This window comes from Mus caroli, unplaced genomic scaffold (genome assembly GCF_978045245.1).
Source record: "Mus caroli unplaced genomic scaffold, Mus_caroli_1 scaffold_20, whole genome shotgun sequence".
NCBI lineage: Eukaryota > Metazoa > Chordata > Mammalia > Rodentia > Muridae > Mus > Mus caroli.
In genome coordinates this window covers 14,220,304-14,242,050 of record NW_028227275.1, presented here as the reverse complement: position 1 = coordinate 14,242,050, position 21,747 = coordinate 14,220,304, and the positions used below count along the sequence as shown (strand labels likewise).

The following is a 21,747-nucleotide window of genomic DNA, read 5'->3' as shown; positions in this document are numbered from 1 at the left end:
GAGTGGATGCTGGCGTTAGTTATCATCAGTGAAAGAGAAGCTGAAGGCGAACTCTGCCACAGAGCACAGCACAGCATCAGTGAGTGTGATGACACCGGATAAATGCCTATTCACAGCAGTGTAACTTTACTTCAGACACCCTGCCTGTCAATCATGCTCAGTGGGTACAGGTATCTGCCACCAAGCTGCCTGAGCTTGAACCCAGGACCCGCATGGTGCAAGGAAGAACTGACTCCTACTTGCCTCCCATAACACTATGGCACACACATATGCACAATAAGAAACCAAAGAATATGTCAACACACCTCAAAATTGGCTAAAATAAATTTTTATTAAATGTCAGAAGAGATTTATGTACAATTCATAAATTCTTTACAAAAACAATCGCCAATTTAAGTCTATTTTTTTTTTAAATTTCTGTACAGATTTGGAAATTTTGCTATGAATTAAGTCTATAAAATAGAAAGCATCAGGATGCTAATTTTAGGCAAAGTAATGTTTACAATGAAGTCTCTGTGAAAGCAAGGTTCTCAAAGACTCTGATTCTTTATCCAAATGGCAAGAAAACAAAAACATTAACACGGAACCGGATAATTAAGTGACTGAGGAACAATAAGGGTTCTGTAAACTTCTGGTAATTCACCTGAAATGTGTTGCTACTGTTAGAAGCAGGGCCATTATCCAGAGCCACACTGAGGAATTTTGTGACACCTGTCCCAGTGTCCCATCAGAAAGCAGCACCTCATACTTATTTAAGGGATGTTAGTTAAGAAGAGCCATTTCTAACAGGAGACAGCGTCTCTCAGCCTCAGAGAGAGCTGAGCAACAGTGCTTGAATGCTATCAGTGGAATTTTGTTTGAAGTTCAGAATAGGACAGGAACTTGTAAGTGGCCAGTAGTTTCGGTGCGGAGCGCACCCCGAGGTTTAACAGACTGGCTTTGAATTCAAAGCAAAACTGTTCTGAAGGAAACCACCCAACCCATGCAGCTGGAGGGCAGAATCCAGTTATGGGAAACTGACCAACCCACCTCAAAGATGGGAAGCAACCAGCAACTTCCTCATATTTGGAATCACAAGGAATTTTAAAATTCAGTGTTTTCAGCTTTTTCCCCTGAGTTATGACTGTTGTTTACATAGTCTTTAGTGTAGCAAATACATTCTATTGTTTCAAGTTGTACACAACGCTAGGTTCTGGTACTGACACCGGAAGCCAGCTCTTAACAGCGGAAAGTAGTCATAGCTACATGCTTTGTGAGAATCTTTGGTGCAATGCAGATATGCAGACGCCTCCGACTGGGTTTCTCTCCTCATAAACCCTTGCATCTTCAAGTTATTTTCAAAGGAGAAACCACAAGACCATAATGAAGAACAAGCAGACCATCCTGAAGAGGGGAAAAAGACATTTTATAGTTCTTTGAAAATTAGTTATGTATAATACTCAAACCAAAACTGGCTTAATTTTCATAATCTAACAATAATGAGAAATTGTTTAATGTAAAAATTAGAAGATACATATAACTTCTTTTTATCGACATCACCAAAAACTCCTTATCGATGCAATTTTTTTTCCCCTTTTTTCCCCTTTCTTTTTATCCTGACTGCAGCACTGCTGCCTCCTCCCCATTTTCTTTTATTAAGACAGAATCTTCCTGTATGGCCCAGGCTGGCCTTGTATTCACATAGCTGTGAGATCACAGGCCTGCAGTGCCATGCCTCCCATCTCCATTTTTCTTAAATCTTGGAAGAGAAGGTGTAAACCACTCACCGCCCAAGCTGGAGTTGCAGGAAATTATGAGCTGCCTAGCATGGGTGCTATAAACCAAACTCTCCCAGGGCAGTGCATGCTTCTAAGCGCTGAGTCATCACTGCAGGTTCTTCGTTCTTTTTAAGTGGTCAAGAATTTCCGAACTGGGGCTGGTGAGATGGCTCAGCAGGTAAGAGCACCCGACTGCTCTTCCAAAGGTCCTTAGTTCAAATCCCAGCAACCACATGGTGGCTCACAACCATCTGTAACAAGATCTGACTCCCTCTTCTGGTGTGTCTGAAGACAGCTACAGTGTACTTACATATAATAAATAAATAAATCTTTAAAAAAAAAAAAAAAAAAAAAAGAATTTCCGAACTGAAACAATTCTTGTGCCCCAGCCTCTCCTGAACAGCTCAATCACAGGTGACCCACCTCAAGCAGGTCAATGTGTTGACTCTCATATAATCATAGGTAACTAAAGGCATGCATTTATAACCAAAAGCAACTGAGAAAAGACTTTCCTTTGTCCACAGACTATTTAACAAACTGACTGAAAACTAAGTCTACCTAAAAAAAGACTCAGTTTCTATAAGTCATAACAGATCTGTTCAAGAAATAAAATGCTGGGATCGGAGTGGTGGCACCTTTGATCCAGTGCTTGGGAACTTGCTAAAGCAGACAGACAGATCTCTATGAGTTTGAGGCCAGCCTGGTCTACACAGAGTTTTCTAGGATAGTCAGAGCTACATAGTAAGACTATCTCAAAACATCAAACAGAAAATGGGCACGCAACTTTTATTCCAGCACTTGGGAGGCAGAGGCATACAGATCTCTGTGAGTTCAAGGCCAGCCTGATCGACAGAGCAAGTACCAGGATAGCCAAGGCTATACAGAGAAACCTTGTATTGAAAAGGGGGGAGGGGGGAAAGGGAGAGAGACAGAGAAAATATGAATGTTTATTCCACATATGCAGCTTTTACTATTGCAATAAAACTTTGAAACTTTCACCTATTTGATGAAAATACATTTTATATGTTTTGCTTCCTCCTTGCAGACTGCTAGCAAACCTTACATACATGTGGGCATGTGAGACAGACAGTAAGAGATGACAAAGATTGAAGGTAAGCCAAAAAGCAGATGCCTAGCTGCAGGAAATTAAAACATCTAAGATAGAGGGCAAATGGCAGACCACGGTCCAGGAACCACCATCACATCTGCTCTAATCAGCACGGTCAAAGTGAATGTCTATAGAACACAGATACAAAGACTCCATTATCAGTTATACGCATACAAATCACACTTTGTATTTCCCTGTCATAGTTCAGAAATGAAATGCAGACTATATTAATACCCACATACAAAACTCAAAGTGTGTAGCCGGGCGTGGTGGTGCATGCCTTTAATCCCAACACTCAGGAGGCAGAGGCAGGCGGATTTCTGAGTTCGAGGCCAGCCTGGTCTATAAAGTGAGTTCCAGAACAGCCAGGGCTATACAGAGAAACCCTGTCTCAAAAAACCAAAAAGAAAAAAAAAAAAAAAAAAAAAAAAAAAAAACAAAACCTCAGAGTGTGGATTGTAAGCGGTTTCAAGATCTCAAAATTACTTCAGTGCACATATAAGAACATAGTTTAGAAAACAACTCCTTGTAATGTAGATGTAATTTAGATGACTATATTTATATGTTCTATAAATAGATGTGTAAGTATCACTTAAATTTATGTTTCCTATTCATATCTCGACTATAGTCCTATATGATGGTTAGCCAGGGTTTGTCCTTCACAGGTTCAAATGCTAAAAGCTTAATTCCTAGTATAAAGTATTGAAGATATGGGGCAGAGTGGAAGGTAATTAGATGAAGGGTCTCTAAATCTGAGACTCTGAGTGTGGGTTTGCGCCTTTTTTTTTTTTTTTTTTTTTGAGACAGTGTCTCAAATAGCTCAGCACTCTTATATCCCAGCTATATTGTCAAGGATGGCCCACTACTCTGGAGCCTCCTGCCTTCACCTCCTGTGTGATGGTATGTGTGAGCCGCCATACCAAGCAGAAACAGCTGTTATAAAGCAAGAGCAGCTGTTTCCACTAGCCCTCCTGAGTAATAGTTTTGCTTGTTTATGAATCTTTGTTTCCCGATACAGATTTTATAATTCATTAGTCTTGTGTTCAGCATAGGCCTGATAAGGACCTACCTGCATTGCTGTATCACCTATTGCACGTCGGATTTCCCGTAGAGTTTGGTACCGCTCCAGTAAGTGATCCCCACAGATGATATCTACCTACAGAAAGCAATCAGTTATCAGACCACTTTCCTGCTTCAAAACATATGAAACAGCTGGGCAGTGGTTGCACACGCCTTTAATCCCAGCACTTGGGAGGCAGAGGCAGGTGGATTTCTGAGTTCGAGGCCAGCCTGGTCTACAAAGTGAGTGCCAGGACAGCCAGGGCTACACAGAGACACCACATCTCAAAAAACCAAGAAAGGAAAGAAAGGAAAGAAAGGAAAGAAAGGGAGGAAGGGAGGAAAGAAAGGAAGGAAGGAAGGAAGGAAGGAAGGAAGGAAAGGAAGGAAAGGAAGGAAAGGAAGGAAAGGAAGGAAGGAAGGAAAGGAAGGAAAGGAAGGAAAGGAAGGAAAGGAAGGAAAGGAAGGAAGGAAGGAAGGAAAGGAAGGAAAGGAAGGAAAGGAAGGAAAGGAAGGAAGGAAGAAAGAAAGAAAGAAAGAAAGAAAGAAAGAAAGAAAGAAAGAAAGGAAGAGAAAGAAGGGATCAAGAGTTAGAAGCTAGCTTGGGCAATTTTGCAAACTTCTCTTAATATAAAAATTTGGGGGACTAGAAGATGACTCAGAGATTAAGAGCGCTTGCTGCTCTTACAAAGTACCTGGATTTTTTGGATTGGTTGTTTGGTTTTGGTTTTTCAAGATAGGCTGTCCTGGAACTCTGTAGACTAGACTGGCCTCAAATTGCCCGTCTCTGCTTCCTGAGTGCTGGGATTAAAGGGATATGTGATGGCCAGCCAGAGTACCTGGGTTTAATTCCAGCATTCACACCATGGCCTGCAACCACCCTTAACTCCAGTTTCAAGGGAGCCAATGCCCTCTGCTGACTTCCACAGACAATATGGACAGAATGCATATGCATAGAACACATACATACACATGGACAAAACATAAAAATATTAAGTATCTAAATTTTTTAAATAAATGAAAATAAACTTTGAAAACACCTGGGAGACAAGCATTATGGCACACACCTGTAAACCCAGCACACAAGAAGTTGAGGCAGAAATACAGCCACAAACTCAAGGCCAGTCTAAGCTACATACTGAGACCTTAACTAACAAGCCAGCCAGCCTCAGTGGCACAGGCTTTACTCTCGGCACCTGGGGAGGGGCAGAAATAGGTGGCTCTCTCTGAGTTACAGTGGAGAGACAGCTCAGGAATTAAGGGCAGTAACTGTTCTTCCAGAGGGCCCAGGTTCGATCCCAGCGCTCACATGGTAGCTTATAACTATCCGTAAGTGTCCTCTTCTAACCTCTTTGGTCCTGTGTGCAGGTAGTGCACTACAGCTATATGAAGGCAAAACACCCATACACATAAAAGTTTTTAAAAATTAGAAATAAACAAGAAAGAAGGCTGCAGATGAGCTCAATAGCACTGCCCAGCAAATATGAAGCCGATTCTGCAAAAGGGAACAACTCAATTGTTTACTATTTACCATCTCTAGGATCTGGAACGCTTAAACAAAGACACAGGTACATAAATCTATATATTTGATAATCTTTACCATTATTCCAGTATTTTGAGAAAAATGATGTTATGAATATTACAAAGTATGTACTAACACAAGGACTATTTACCTCAAACTTTGCATAACAGCTAAATCTGATGAATGAAAAAGCAAAGCTATGGGCTGGAGAGATGGCTCAGCCTTTTAAAGAACTTACTGCTCTTCCAGAGGTCTTGAGTTCAATTCCCAGCAACCACATGGTGGCTCACAACCATCTGTAATCGGATCAGATGCCCATTTCTGGTGTCTGAAGACAGCTACAGTGTACTTATATATATAAAATAAATGATTCAAAAAAAAAAAAGAAAGAAAGAAAGAAAGAAAAGCTATATAAAGATACATGTTCTTTTTTTTTTTTCTTTTGGTTTTTTCAGACAGGGTTTCTCTATGTAGCCCTGGTTGTCCTGGAACGCATTCTGTAGTCTAGGATGGCCTCGAACTCAGAAATCCGACTGCTTCTCTCTCCCAAGTGCTGGGATTAAAGGTGTGTGCCACCACCGCCTGGCAAGATACATTTTCAGTTGACCCATAACTAGAATTTTGAGTATATTTTATTTTTATTTTTTGGTTTTTTTGAGACATAGTTTCTCTATGTAGCCCTGGCTGTCCTGGAACTCCCTCTGTAGACCAGGCTGGCCTCTAACTCAGAAATCCACCTGCCTCTGCCTCCTAACTGCTGGGAATAAAGGCAAACTCTGCCACCACCAATATTTATTTTGATTTTCAATAACATGCCAGGTTTGATGTTTTCTAATTTATAAACAAGTTCTACTACCAACTGCAAAAGAACTGGAATTTAGGCCTAGAAACCTGTTAGCATTTCTCACATCTCTACTTTTCCCTAAAATCAAGACATGGTTAACAGTGCAGTAAGAAATGGAGGCTGTGATTGATGGCTAATCTTAGCTGTTAACTACACTATATCTGGAATCAACGAAAACCAGGCAGTTGGGCATACACGTGAAGAATTTTCTTAATTGGATCATTGAGTCAGAAAATCCACCCTAAAAATGGGTCACAGCTTCCAGTGGCAGCCTATGTCACTGGCAAGTTCACCTATCCTGCTGCCGAGGCATCACTGCCCTGGTCTCAGTACGCAGACTGAAGCCCATGTCTTAGCCCCGAGGGCAGAACGTGCACCAGACTCCTGGCCTTTTCATTAGGAGACAGACGTAGTTGAGACTAACTGGACCAGCCTGTAAAGCCTTCTAATAAACCTCTTTTATATATTACATGCATATTTAATACATATGTTGTATATATATTCATGACATCAGTTTTGTTCCTCTGAAGAACTGGCTAATATGATGGGTAACCCAGATGAGATCAGAGTTGGAGGTGGGACTCACAATGTGTCAACACTGAGTTAACAGTCTCAGTCATCTACATCATAAAAAAGCCGCTCCAACACTCCAGAGACCCCACTCTTTCTCCATCTGTCAAAGGTCGTCCTGCAACCTCACCTTCCCTTACACACATGTACTGTACCTGGCAAGCTGGATCAAGACCCATTTTTCTTCTAAGAAATTTTTCTACATGCCCAATAGTTGCTTCTCCTGAGACACGCACAAACTTCTTTTCCAACGGCTACAAAAACAGAGAAGACTTTTCAGATTATGTAAATGTATACATACATAAAATGTACAAGCTATTTTATATAGCACATTTTAAAGCAAAGATGATTTTATGATTTTGAGTCAATTTGTAGTCTAAAAAAAATAGAAATTCTGGAAATCTTTTAGATACATACTGTCTTAGTCAGGGTTTCTATTCCTGCACAAACACCATGACCAAGAAGCAAGTTGGGGAGGAAAGGGTTTATTCGGCTTACACTTCCATACTGCTGTTCATCACCAAAGGAAGTCAGGACTGGAACTCAAGCAGGTCAGAAAGCAGGATCTGATGCAGAGGCCATGGAGGGATGTTCTTTACTGGCTTGCCTCCCCTGGCTTACTCAGCCTACTCTCTTATAGAACCAAGACTACCAGCCCAGGGATGGTCCCACCCACAAGAGGGGCCTTTCCCCCTTGATCATTAATTGAGAAAATGCCTTACAGTTGTATCTCATGGAGGCATTTCCTCAACTGAAGCTCCTTTCTCTGTGATAACTCCAGCTGTGTCAAGTTGACACAAAAATAGCCAGTACAATTGACCCCTTGTCAACTTGACACACAAACACATCACTAGTAAGCCTCAACCCTTACATTCTTATTCATCCCCAAGATATAAATAACTTTAAAAGTCCCACAGTCTTTACATATTCTTAAAATTTCAATCTCTTTAAAATATCGATCTCTTTTAAAATCCAAAGTCTTTTTACAATTAAAAGTCTCTTAACTGTGGGCTCCACTAAAACAGTTTCTTCCTTCAAGAGGGAAAATATCAGGGCACAGTCACAATCAAAGCAAAAATCAATCTCCAACCGTCCAACGTCTGGGATCCAACTCACGATCTTCTGGGCTCCTCCAAGGGCTTGGGTCACTTCTCCAGCCATGCCCTTTGTAGCACACACGTCGTCCTCTGGGCTCCAGATGCCTGTACTCCACTGCTTCTGCTGCTCTTGGTGGTCATCTCGTGGTACTGGCATCTCCAAAACACTGCATGACCCCTTCAGTCCTGGGCCTTCAATTACAACTGGGGCTGCACCTTCACCAATGGCCTTCCATGGCCTCTCACAGTGCCGAGCCTGAGCTGCTGTGTGACCCCTTCATGCCTTCAAAACCAGTACCATCTGGGTGACCCTTACACATAACCAAGTCCCACTGCAGAAGGAGTAAAACCTTGCCTATCTCTGGAACACAGCCTCTTTGTGCTTTCAGAAAACACTTCCCAGAAGATGTCACCTCAACGATGCTGGTCTCTTCTTTTTTTTTTTTTTTAAGATTTATTTATTTATTATATATAAGTACACTGTAGCTGTCCTCAGACACTCCAGAAGAGGGCACCAGATCTCGTTACGGATGGTTGTGAGCCACCATGTGGTTGCTGGGATTTGAACTCTGGACCTCTGGAAGAGCAGTCGGGTGCTCTTACCCACTGAGCCATCTCACCAGCCCGCTGGTCTCTTCTTAATCACCGCTAATTTCTTAGCTCCAGCTAACCAGCATCAATAGTCCCAGTAATGCAAAGTTTTTGCTTTAGCAGTTCTGGTATCTTGTTAATAATCACAGCTGATTCTTCAGCCCCAGCTAACCAGAACTACAAAATCTTCACAATAAAAACAGCAATGGCCCTGAAGTGAGTCTTTAATTTTCCCTCTGAAATTTCACAAACCAGGCCTCCATCTTCTGCACTGTTCTCAGCATTATCTTCCAAGCTCCTACACAACATCTGACAGAGCTCTTAACGAATGGATCTTCAAGCCCAAATTTCCAAAGTCCTTCCACAGTCCTTTCCAAAACATGGTCAGGTTGTCACAGGAATACCCCACTCTGCTGGTATCAATTTGTCTTAGTCAGGGTTTCTATTCCTGCACAAACACCATGACCTAGCAAGTTGGGGAGGAAAGGGTTTATTCGGCTTACACTTCCATGCTGCTGTTCATCACCAAAGGAAGTCAGGACTGGAACTCAGACAGGTCAGGGAGCAGGAGCTGATACAGAGGCCATGGAGGGATGTTCTTTACTGGCTTGCCTCCCCTGGCTTACTCAGCCTACTCTCTTATAGAACCAAGACTACCAGCCCAGGGATGGTCCCACCCACAAGAGGGGCCTTTCCCCCTTGATCATTAATTGAGAAAATGCCTTACAGTTGTATCTCATGGAGGCATTTCCTCAACTGAAGCTCCTTTCTCTGTGATAACTCCAGCTGTGTCAAGTTGACACAAAAATAGCCAGTACACATACCAACAAACTTTGTAATAGAAAGGCGTTAGTTAATTTTAAAACTCATGTAAAACAAAACACCCGGTACAATGGGACATGCCTGACATCCTAACCCTTGAGAGGGGGAGGCAGGAAGACTGTAAATTCACGATCAGCCTGAGCTGACGGTTGGCATCCTGTCTAAGCCACTGCAGTGCCTGCTTGTTGTTCCAATTACTTGGGAAGGCAACACAGGAGGATCTCTTGAGTACCACCTCCACAGCAAGGTAAAACATGTCTGCAGTTTCAGCAAGAGAGACTGAGGCAGGGGGTTTACTTAAGTCTAGGAGCTGAGACAGTCTGGACACTTGCTTTTTAAGCAAGGCATGGTAGCTCACACCTGTGATCTCAGTATTCCAGGGGCTGAGAGAGGAAAACTGCTATGAGCGAAGAACAGCCTAAGCCACAGGCCTATCTCCAAAGAGTACAAAGGAGAAGAGAGGAGGGGAGGAGGGAGGAGAAGGGAGAGGGAGAGAAAAGTTTTTCTTTTTAAATTTTAAAATGAGAATAAATCTAGTCACAGGTGGCTTGAGTTACAGCGTGTGGTGTTGAAAACCAAACTTAAAGAGTGCTACGGGCTCTTGACTGCTGAGCGTCTCTCCTGCTCCTGCTGCCATCTTACAATATCCTGTTCCAGGATCCCAGAGGCATCTCAAGGTCTCCAGTAACAGGGCAGTCGCCTTAGACTTCTAGACACAGCAGAGCCTCAGAAGATCACCCCACTGTGAGGACATCTCCAGCCAGAGAGCATGGATCATCTCAAGAGTACTGAGCTGTCCGTCTCCGCAGACATTAAAACTGCTCTGAACCACCGTGAAGAGCCAGAACTAAGATAATGACCCATCAGGTCACAATTTGATCAAAACGTCATTGTTCATTCCTGCTGCCTCCTGCCCCAGCGGCTCTTCTATTTAAATCCAAAGTTGCCAGGCACGGTGACTCACACATAGGACCCTGGCACTCAGAGACTGAGGCAGGCAGACTGCCATGGATCCAAGGCCAGATGAGGATACATGAATTCCAGGTTAGCCTAGGTTACAGAATCAGAACCTGTTTGAAAAACACAATTAACTGCCACCACCACAAAAAACTATGCCAGTGACCTAAACACAAACTTGAGTCATGGAACCTCTTTATCTGTTCCTCTTCCTGCTGGGGCAATACTGATTAAACCTCTTTCTAATGTTGTCCATCAATATATCTTTTTCAGAGTCTCCTGTAATCCACGGTGACTTTGAACTTGACATGTATCTCACAAGTTCTGGACTCATAGAATATGCAACACACTCCATTTATGAACCCAGAGCTTCCCGCACGCCAGGCAAGTTAAGTATTGTACAACCATTCATCTCTCTAAATGCCACACTAGGGTGGGCAGCTGAGCCTTGTGTGTTGGGACTTCTACAGCCATGGGTTTTCTCTTAAAACTCTCGAAAAAAACGGGCGGTGGTGGCACATGCCTTTAATCCCAGCACTCGGGAGGCAGAGGCAGGCAGATTTCTGAGTTCGAGGCCAGCCTGGTCTACAGAGTGAGTTCCAGGACAGCCAGGGCTGTACAGGGCTGTACAGAGAAACCCTGTCTCGAAAAAAACAAGCAAACAAACAAAAAATAAAAAAACAAACAAACAAAAATAAACTCTCAAAATAGATGCCACAAACAAAACAACCCTGAATAAAAGTAATTAGACTCTATATCACAGAGATACAGCACAGAGATTTTTACTTTCGTAGGTGTCTCTAGCTTGCTACTTATCTCAACAACTGACAAAGTATAATACAAAGTAGTTCTTACCTCAAATCTCAGTGAATGCTTGAAGTGACAAGTTAAGGCAGGTTAACTTCAGCCAAAAATGTTAAATATACAAGTTTAAATTCATGTTAAACTCTAAGCACCAACTAACTACACAAAAGCACTTTGATTTTTTTTTTTTTTTGAGACTACAATAGCCCAGGCTGGCCTTGAATTTTTGATCCTCTTTCTCAGTCTCTAGAGTAGTTATACCACATCTGACTCTTAGAATTTTTTTAAATTACCACATTAAAATCAGGCCTAGTGGGACATGCTTGTAGCTGTAGCACTTAGAAGGTAGAGGCAGGAGGATGAGGAATTCCAAGTCATCCATGGCTAAGAAGTTCAAGGCCAGAAGGAACCTGTCTCCAAAAATTAAAATATAAAAAAATAAATTACCAATCAACAGGGCACGTGGCTTTGTAAATTACTTATTTTCCTTACTTCACTTCTGTGAATCATTAACAAGTCCCTAGTCGATGTTTCTTACTCTGAGAAACTACTATAGTATTACTGTTGAATTTCAGTAACTTGTCAAACATTTATATTTTAATTGAAGATAATTTCTACTTGGTTGCTAATCTGACTCAGAATTTATACCTACAGAATCCTCTTATAAAGTAAACAAAAAATGAAATACCTTAAAATGTCCGGTGTCTTCATTAGCACTAAAAATAAAGGAAAAGTTAATCAAAACAATATTTTAAATTACATGCTTAATCATATAACAAAAGAAAAATAATATAAACATCATATGCAGCAATTCATATTACCCAGAAAAAAATTTGTTTGTTTGTTTGGTTTGTGTGTGTGTGTTTTGGAGACAAGTTTTCTCTACATCCTGGAATCCACTCTGTAGTCTAGGCTGGCCTTGAACTCAGCTTTGCATCCTAAGCTCTGTGATTAGAGCCGTGTGCCACCTTGGAGGGCTATAAACTTCACATCTATTTATTTGCAATGGCGGTCACACTGCTGCTCGCCTGGAGGTCAGGAGACGACTTGCAGGAGTCTCTTCTCTCCCTCCATCCTAAGCTCCTGGGATCCAACTCAGGCAGGCAAGCTGGACAGCAAGTACACAGGTTTTAAATTAAGTTTAAGATAGGAAAAAAAAAAAAAAAAAAGCCAGGCAGTGGTGGCGCACGCCTTTCATCTCAGCACTCAGGAGGCAGAAGCAAACGGATTTCTGAGTTCGAGGCCAGCCTGGTCTACAAAGTGAGTTCCAGGACAACCAGGGCTACACAGAGAAACCCTGTCTCGAGAAAGAAAAAAAAAAAATAGGCGCTCATGTGTCTCAGGCTTGCTTGGAACTCATTAAATAGTCGAGGCTAATTTTGAATCCTGATTCTCCTGCTTCCACCTCTTGAATGCTGGGTTTTTACAGCTGTGCTACCACACCAGCATTCTTTTCTTTTCTTGTTTGTTGAAGGTGTGGGTTGAGACTGAGTCTCTGGAGTAGTCTGGCTGTTCTGGAACTTCACATTTAAACCTGGTGGCCTCAAACTCAGAGATCTGCCTGCCTCTTGCCTCTGCCTCCCAAAAGCTAGGCATGCACTATTATACCTGGCCATGTTTTACTTTAAAACATGATTACCCAAGTCTTTGGGAAGAAATATAATTGTCACTTCTGCCACCTAGTGGTAAAACAAAACCAGTTTAATCCAGTATTTTAACCTCTCCATACTTCATTTCCTGGGGGGTGAGGGAGTGTATTTGTTTTATGAGACAGGGTCTCACTATGTAGCCCTAGCTGGCTTGGAACTAAAAGCAAGCGCCACCATGCCCAGTCTAATTTTAAACTACAAAAGGGAAGAGAAGAAAGGCCTGCCTTGCAACTAATCACGAACTTCTGACCCTTAGTAACCAAAGGAAAACTGCAAAGGAATCTTTGGGGAGTGGCTACTAAAGCTGAGGGAGGGGAACAAGCCATCATACACACATACACACACACACACACACACACACTCTCTCTCTCTCTCTCTCTCGAGGCTTCTGCTGCATTAATCATTAATAGTGGTTTTGTTTCTCCGTTAGTTTTGTTCTATTAGGAATGGCTTTGGTCAGATTTCCCTTTTGGGCAATGGGAGAGCAAAAGCAGGCAGGGCCTTGATATCCAGCTGAGGCTTATTTTCTTAGTCAGGATTTCTATTCCTGCACAAACATCATGACCAAGCAGCAGTTGGGGAGGAAAGGGTTTATTCAGCTTACATTTCCACATTGCTGTTCATCACTGAAAGAAATCAGGACTGGAACTCAAGCAGGTCAGGGAGCAGGAGCTGATGCAGAGGCCATGGAGGGATGTTCTTTACTGGCTTGCTTCCCCTGCTCTCAGATAGTCCCACCCACAAGGAGCCTTTTCCCCTTGATCACTAATTAAGAAAATGCCTTACAGCTGGATCTCATGGAGGCATTTCCTCAACTGAAGCTCCTTTCTCTGTGATAACTCAAGCTGTGTCAAGTTGACACAAAACTAGCCAGTACACTAGCCTTGAACACAGTGATGCTCCTCCATGCTGGGACTCTGTGTGCTACTGTGGGATACGGATCCCAGAGGTTACTATGTTAATCTAACATTTTTCTCAATTTTTTTTTTTTTTTTGGTTTTTCGAGACAGGGTTTCTCTGTGTAGCCCTGGCTGTCCTGGAACTCACTTTGTAGACCAGGCTGGCCTCAAACTCAGAAATCCACCTGCCTCTGCCTCCCGGGTGCTGGGACCAAAGGCGTGCGCCACCACGCCCGGCCATTTTTCTCAATCTTAAGTATTCTATAATTTATTTAGTTCAGAACTGTTGGACTTACTTTGTTTATGGAGGCCTGGTAGCACAAGCTGCATTCTGGGACGTTCTTGGGCATGAGGATCTAGAATTAAGATGAGCTAGCCACAAAGAAATTGCCAGCCTGGCTGTGGTGGCACATAACTTTAATCTTAGGTAGGCTAGCCTGGTCTACAGAGTAAGTTTCAGGACAGCCAGGGCTACACATGCACAAAGAAATCCTGTCTTGAAAAAAACCAAGCCGGTCATGGTGGCGCACGCCTTTGGTCCCAGCACTCGGGAGGCAGAGGCAGGCGGATTTCTGTGTTGGAGGCCAGCCTGGTCTACAAAGTGAGTTCCAGGACAGCCAGGGCTATACAGAGAAACCCTGTCTTAGGGGAAAAAAAAAAAAAAAGAAAAAACCAAAAATTCCAGGCAATTATGGGCTAAAGAAACTGCCTCGAGAAGAAAAGTCACGACTGTAAAGCTAAAAGACAATTTTCTTTCTTTAAAGAAAAACAAATAATTCAGCAGTTAAAAGTACTTGTTGCTCTGACAGAGGACCTAGGTTCCCAGCACCCACCAAGCAGCTAACAGCTGTCTGTAAGTACAGTTACCAGGCATCCAACACCCTTCTCCCATCCCCTTGAACATTAGGCATTTGCACGGCACACGTTTATAACATACATGCAAGCAAAACATTCATAACACAAAAACATAAACCTAAAAATAAAATGTATGTACTTAATGTGTGTGTCCTGAGTGTATGCATCCTGAACAAGATGTTGCCAGACCCTCTGACACTGGAGTTACAGACAGTCGTGAGTCGTGAGCCGTATGACATGATTGGGAACTAAACTACCATGTCCTGTGCAAGAACAGCAAATGTTCCTAACCACTGGGCCATCTCGATAGCCCCAAAAGGTAATAAGAGGCCAGCCCAGCATAGCATGGTGGTTTACAAAGTGCATACCAAACACAAGAGAATGAATGTGTCAAGTTCAAGGCTAGCCTAGGCTACAATGTAAAATCTTACTTTGAAATTCCAAAAATAAGCAAATGGTAAATTTTTCAGGATACTCACCCAATGAACTCAAGTAATAAAGACATATCAAGTTCAGGTGGAATACGAAACACTGACTCTAGGACCTTCTTGGTTCTTCCTTTGCTTGAAGGGACTGGCTGTGGAGCAGCTATTTGAGGTGAAAACAAAGAACCTGATGCAGGATTAAAATTTTCATAAACTGAGATCTTTAAGGAATGAATCACACAAGTATTACAACTGTTGACCAAAATATCAAGTCCTGACCAAGTCTCCTTTTCCTTAAAATTACCAATTAATCTGTCAAAAATCAATGATTTTAAAGTGGGAAAACTGGTTCAGTTGGTAAAGGTGCTTGTTACCAAGCGAGTCTCTCTCCTAGGCCACACGCGGCAAGGAGAGGGAGTTCTGCCAAGTGGATACCTGTGTAAGAAAATACAAACACGAGCCAGGTGTGGTGGCGCACGCCTTTAATCCCAGCACTTGGGAGGCAGAGGCAGGCAGATTTCTGAGTTTGAGGCCAGCCCCCCCCCAAAGAAAATACAAACACATGTGTACATACATATACATGCATACTCTCTCTAAATATAAATGTTAAAAAATAAATAAATATACAATAGGGCTGAAAGTTGGCTCAAAGGCACTGTTCTTCCAGAGGTCCTGACTTCAATTCCCAGCTCAAAACCATCTATAAAGAGATCTGGTGCCCTCTTTTGGCATGCAGGTGTACATGCAGGTAGAATGCTGTATACATAATAAATAAATCTTAAAAAGAGAGACAGACAGACAGACGACAGACAGACACACACACAATAGGGACCACTCCCCAGTGGAAGGCAGACATGACTCATTTATCAGGGTCACAGAGAGTTCATTAAAACAGTACAGCACTTATAGATAACACTTTACAGATACCATGTACAATTACTGAGGTTAGCATGTTACATACACTCTCATTTAATCCTTGTAAAGTGTATTACATCTGCACTTTTTAAAAAAACGGATAAAGAAACTGAACCCTAGTGGATGAAACAATCTGCCTAAGGTCACAAAGTAACAGAAGAACCTTGACTTAAGCCCTAATCTACCTGAGCTCCATGTCGCTATTAACATAAGTTACTCTGTGCCCAGCATTAGTAAAAGTGCTGGTATTAGCAGGGCAGTGGTAGCACACGCCTTTAACCCTAGCACAGGGGAGGCAGAGGCAGATGGACATCAGTGAGTTCGAGGCCAGCCTGGTCTACAGAGTGAGTCCAGGACAGCCAAGACTACACAGAGAAACCATGTCTCAAAGAAAAGAAATGTGTTTGTTTAATAATGTCGTATTCATCTTTGTTTTAGACATGTTTGTTAAAGTCACCTAACCTAATAAAGTGGCAGTGCTAGGAACAAACTCACAAAATGTAGCACCTGAGTCTGTTCATCTCTCTCTCACTCACACTTTCCATTTTTTAAATGAAGTGTTTCATCATGTTGCCCAGGCTGGCCTTGAACTCACGGTAATCCTCCAGACTCAGGTTCCTGAGTGCTGAGCTCACAGGCTTGAACTACTACACCCAGTCAGTCCTCTTAGTTTTTACAAACTGTTACCTGGGTTACCCTGCAGCATTACCTTCAAAGCAGTTCTCTTTAGTGATATAACTAGGCATCCCCCAAGCACCCGTGATGGTTGTTTTCATTTTCATTCCAATTGCCTTAACCAAGAATCACCAGGGAAGAGTCTAATGAGGGACCTGAGTAGGCCTGGGAGGACCCACCCCAAAAGTGGGCGGTGGCATCCCCTGGGTTTGAGACTGTATGAGAGACAACTGTATGAGCAGGCAGCAAGTGAGTCTCTCTGCACTGTTTCCAACAGCTCCTGGTTCTCTCTCACTCCCGGGCTTTCCCTGAAGGGTGATGTAACCTGAGCTGTGAGCTAACTAAACCTCTTCTAACCTGACAGGAATGAGGACAGCACCTCAACAACAGTTTGTTCTTTAATCTGTGAATGCAGAACACATCCAAACTTACCAGGCTTGGGGACTTCTAGACCTCTTTCTTTATAGAAGTCATGCATTTGCTTTTTTTCTCCTAAAAAAATGATAAAACACAGACTAAATTACTACACTTACGATGTAACTAACAGAGACAGAGACTTTGGGATTCACAACTAGGAAATAAAAGAAACTTACTTTCCTCTAGATTGATCACTAATTTGTATACTATGTCTTGCAACTGCCGGTCCAACCTAATGAAAAGAAGAATGGAGAAGATCTCAGAATCCAAAAAAGAATTTAGGTACAAAACGAATTCACTATTTTCTCTCTTTTTTCTCTTTCTTTTTTGTTTGTTTGTTTTCTTGGCTTTTTTTTTTTTTGGTTTTTTCGAGACAGGGTTTCTCTGTATAGCCCTGGCTGTCCTGGAACTCACTTTGTAGACCAGGCTGGCCTCGAACTCAGAAATCCGCCTGCCTCTGCCTCCCGAGTGCTGGGATTAAAGGCGTGCGCCACCACGCCCGGCTTTCTTGGCTTTTCAAGACAGGTTTTCTCTGTATAGCCCTGGCTGTTCTGGAACTCCCTCTGTAGACCTGGCTGGCCACAAACTCAAAGAGATCTATCTGCCTGCCTCTGCCTCCTCCCAAGTGCTATGATTAAAGGTATGAAAGCCACCACCAACTGGTTAGGAGCCAGATATCTTGATTCAACAGAGCAAAATCAGTACTCACAGTGCCTAAAATATACTTCATCTCAAAAACCAAGGAATTATATGTAATTATAAGTATTCACTGGGTGATAGTGGCACATGCCTTTAATCTCAGCACTCAGGAGGCAGAGGCAGGTGGATCTCTGTGAGCCTGAGGCCAACCTAGTCTACAAAACAAGTTCTAGGACAGTCGGACTACACAGAAAAACCCTGTCTCAGAAACAACAGAAGTATTCAACAGACTCTTGAACAGTTCACTAATTGCTCCTTGGTCTTGCATGCTTGGTAAGGACGTGAACTTGAGGTCGGACTGCATTTTAATTGCTCCCTTCCATCTCAGCTGCAGAGACCGAGATGAGATTAGCTGCTCTTCCAGAAGACCATCTGTGACTCCGTTCCAGAGAATCCAACCATCTCCCGTGACTCCAAAAGCCCCAAGTACACATGTGGTACACATGCACACATAAAAATTAAAATAAACAAACAGACTGCTGAAGCTAGGTGCTGTGCTGCACGCCTTTAATCCCAGACTCGGGACCCAGAGGCCTGTGGATCTGAGGTTAAAGCCAGCCTGGTCTACACACTGAGTTTTGCTTTTAAAGTCTCCACCAGAGCTTGCGTGCCTGATACACAGTAAGTGCTCCACACACACTTCTTATGCAGTTCCCTTCCTTCTCCTTTTGATAGCATTCAAAGAATTTACTCCCAACTGCACAATGTCAAGATTTCAGAAAAACAAAAAATAAAAAAAACAAAAAAAACACTTGGCAACAATGACTTTAAATGTGGATACATTTTAAGTGTGTATATTCTTACCTTATATTATAAAGAGGCTGAGTCTGGTGGACAACAATGTTGCATTTTGGGCATCTGTTACTATAGTAAAAATGTCTCACAATGCAGCTTTTACAAACTAGTGGAAGAGAAAGTGTTTAATTTAGGATGGTTTATAGGCATCTTCACATTTTTCAAGCACCATTCGGAAATGTGAACTGTGTGCTTACAGGTATGAAGACACTCTGTAATGGTGGTTGCGTCTATCAGGTAACCTTTGCAAATGGAGCACAGGATGTACGGGGTCAGCTCGACAAGGTTTATCAGGCGCTGTAATACAACAGTAACCATTTTAGAATACAAGCCTTTCCCTCTCAAATTCACAAACTAGCTGGAAGTAGGAAGTCTAATGCCTATATTCCAACTTACTCAAGTCAGCTGAGACATGTGAGCCCCTGAGTGTTGGTGTGTCTGGACTCCACCCCCACAGTTACCTGGCAACAGCCAGGTATGCTCCTCCCCACAGTTACCTGGCAACAGCCAGGTAGGCTTGGTCCACTATAAAAGGGGCTGCTTGCCCCCTCCTCTTACTCCTGCTTCTCTCCCTTGCCTCTTGAACCCTTGCTCCATCTCTCTCCCCATTCCCTCCGCCCCCCCCCCCCCATCTACACGCAGTCATGGCCCTCCTCCACTTCTCTACTCTGTCTCTCTCTCTCTCTGCCTTTCTCTGCCTCTAGTACCCGCTTAACTTCCCTCCCCATGCCCTGAATAAACTCTATTCTATACTATACCGTCGTGTGGCTGGTCCCTCAGGGATAAGGGATGCCTTGGCATGGGCCCGCTGAGGCACTCCCTTCCCCCACACCTCGCCACACCCCCATAGAACATATATTAATACCCCTTTATCTTTTTATAATCACATCAAACCCAGTCCAAAGCCAACACTGCAAGGCCTCATTTCAAAACAAGTTAAGCCATGATCCCAGGATTTCATTATACGCAGTGTAACTTAATTGCACTCCAACCCTTCAAAATATCCAATCTAAAGAAAACACTGTATCTAAGCGGTCCCAGTTCTCTGGCATATAGGAAACTGACAGTGAAAGGCACCTGTTCTTTTGTTGGTTTACAAAATGCCCTTAAACCTGCCTGGTCTCCCCGCATTACCAAGGATAACCCTGAACTTGCTGCCTCTGCCTCACGAATGTTGGTAATAACAAGTGTCCACTACCGCATCCAGTGTAGACAGTGCTGTGACTCGAACTCCGAGCGTCCTACAGGCCAGAGATACACTGTATCAACTGGCCTACACTCTATCCCCGGGATGCCTTTCTTCACACATTTGTTATTTATTTTTAATGGGGGAGGGGTCCCAAACCCTCTCAACACCCTGCAGAAAAAGAGTACACCCCAGTAGCCTTAGACATCTAACTCCCTCCACGTCACGCAAAGACTTTTACAGAATGAAAAAAAAAAAAAAACAAATCAAAACAAACAAACAAAAAAACGGGACCCAGAGTGCCCTAAGTGATCCGCAAAGACTCCACAAAATAAATGAAGCCGAGAGAGGCCACGCCTGGGTGGGCGGGGATGGAGGGCTACACAAGCGCCGCGAGCTCCAGCGACAACGGCAACCCCAGGTCTGCGCCCCGCTGACTCCCAGAGGCCGCTCGAGCGCAGCCAGGTCGGGCAGGGTCGTCGATACCTCCTCCTCGTCCTCCGAGTCCGCCCGTCCGGACTCCAGACGCAGAGAGAAGTGGCTCATCTCTTCCTCCTCCTCTTCTTCCTCCTCCATCTCCTCCTCCTCTTCCAACTCTTCATCGTAGTCCTCGAAGCGGCCTCTCAAGCGGCCCAGGCTGCGCTCGGGCTCCAACGCCGGGGGCCGAGAGCGAGAGCAGCCGGCAGCGCCCGCCTGGCCCAGGGACGCCGGGCCCTCCTCACCGGCCGCGGGTGCCGGGATGAGGGCGGGCGGAGAGATGGGAGGCGGAGGCGGTGGCGGCATGGCTGAGGCTCGCTTGGCCTCAGAGGCGCGCTTGTTTTCCGTGGCGTCCGTCTCAGCCTCGTCCATGGCGGGGATGAGAAACCTGGCGAGTTGAGAGCGAGGCGAGGCGAGGCGAGTCGGACGGCTAGCGCGCGAGTTGAGCACGAGCCCCCTTTCGTACCAGTGCGCAGGCGCCGGCGCTCCGCAGAGGCTGCTGGGAAATGTGGTTCACCTAGGCTACCTAGGTGAGGCGGAGCTGCTCAGGTTGGGGCGGGGCGTGTGGGCCACGCCTTGAAAGAAACTCACCGGTTTTCCTGGGCGAAGCCTGCAGTGTACTGTTCAGGAGAGTCTAGAATGCTACAGTTTCAGTATTTTACTTGCACCAGTTTATCCATGGAACATTGAACTCTAGATGCCATGTGATCTTGAATGAGGAATGATGGCTTCATTTTGAGGACTAATTGTGGTTTTCCTTCCATGGTTAATGGCATCTATCTACTTAGTAAGGCCTTGTCTTACTAAAAACAAAAAAACAAAAACAAAAAAACCCCAACCAAATAGACAAAAACCCTAAGATGGCTCAGCAGCAAGTGTGATGACCTGAGTTCAATACCCATGTTAGAGGGAAAGAACCGATTTGCAAAATGATTTCTGAGAAATGAGGGGAAAAAAGTTAGAGCACAGCTTTGATAAGAATAACCACATAAGCCAAGTATGGTGACCTACTTATTAATTTCAGCCTTGAATAGGCAGAATATTAGAGCCAAGGAATTTGAGACCCACCTGGGCAGCACTCCAACACCCCTGTCTCCAAAAGGAAGAGGAAAAGTTCCAAACCTTACCCACTGGTGTGTACCACTATATTTGGACTTTTGAACACTATTGAGACGGTTAAACGTGGAGGTGTCTTGGGCTGGAAAGATGGCTCCAGCTGTTAAGAGCACTTCGATGCTCTTGCAGAGAGGCCCTTTAAGAAGAGCCCCTCTTCCAAGCACCCAAATGGCTGTTCACAACCATCTAGTTCCAGATGCCATCTTTTGTCCTCTCTGGGTACCAGGGATGCACATGGTGAACATACATATATGCAAGCAAAACATGCTACACATAAAAATGAAAAATAAATAAAATATAGTTTTCAATTGGAGCCAAGTGGTAAAGGAACCTTTAATCCCAGCACTGAGGCAGAGACGGGCAAATCTCTTGAGTTCTAGGCCAGTCTACAGAGTGAGTTCCAGGATAGCCAGGGCATAACAGAGACACACTGCCTAAAAAACAAACAAACAAACAAACAAACAACCCAGGGCTGGCTGGAGAGATGGCTCAGCGGTTAAGAGTACTG

General features: G+C 43.7%; 1 protein-coding gene across 2 annotated transcripts; it reads right to left on the bottom strand.

Annotated features, from left to right (window-relative positions):
* Positions 1 to 312: 312 nt before the first annotated feature.
* Pcgf6 (polycomb group ring finger 6) lies at positions 313 to 20,627 on the bottom strand. Of its 2 annotated transcripts, XM_085833819.1 has the most exons (11): positions 20,133 to 20,627; positions 18,658 to 18,757; positions 18,470 to 18,566; positions 17,143 to 17,198; positions 16,982 to 17,041; positions 15,014 to 15,122; positions 11,820 to 11,847; positions 11,183 to 11,200; positions 7,016 to 7,114; positions 3,935 to 4,021; positions 313 to 1,383 (listed from the first exon to the last, which is right to left on the bottom strand). In XM_085833819.1, the coding sequence occupies exons 1-11, from the start codon at positions 20,493 to 20,495 to the stop codon at positions 1,327 to 1,329; spliced, it is 1,074 nt and encodes a 357-aa protein (XP_085689945.1). In that variant the 5' UTR covers positions 20,496 to 20,627; the 3' UTR covers positions 313 to 1,326. The 2 variants fall into 2 exon arrangements, with proteins under 2 accessions (XP_085689945.1, XP_085689946.1); XM_085833820.1 differs by lacking the exon at positions 11,183 to 11,200.
* Positions 20,628 to 21,747: the final 1,120 nt, after the last annotated feature.

Excerpts from the sequence above, each read along its gene's own strand:
- Pcgf6 (XM_085833819.1), bottom strand. The coding sequence starts at position 20,495 with ATGGACGAGGCTGAGACGGACGCCACGGAAAACAAGCGCGCCTCTGAG. Across the intron at positions 17,199-18,469 it reads CAGCCTCTTTATAATATAAG|GTTGGACCGGCAGTTGCAAG; the intron begins GTAAGAATATAC and ends TCTTTTCATTAG. Across the intron at positions 15,123-16,981 it reads TCTAGAAGTCCCCAAGCCTG|CTGCTCCACAGCCAGTCCCT; the intron begins GTAAGTTTGGAT and ends CACCTCAAATAG.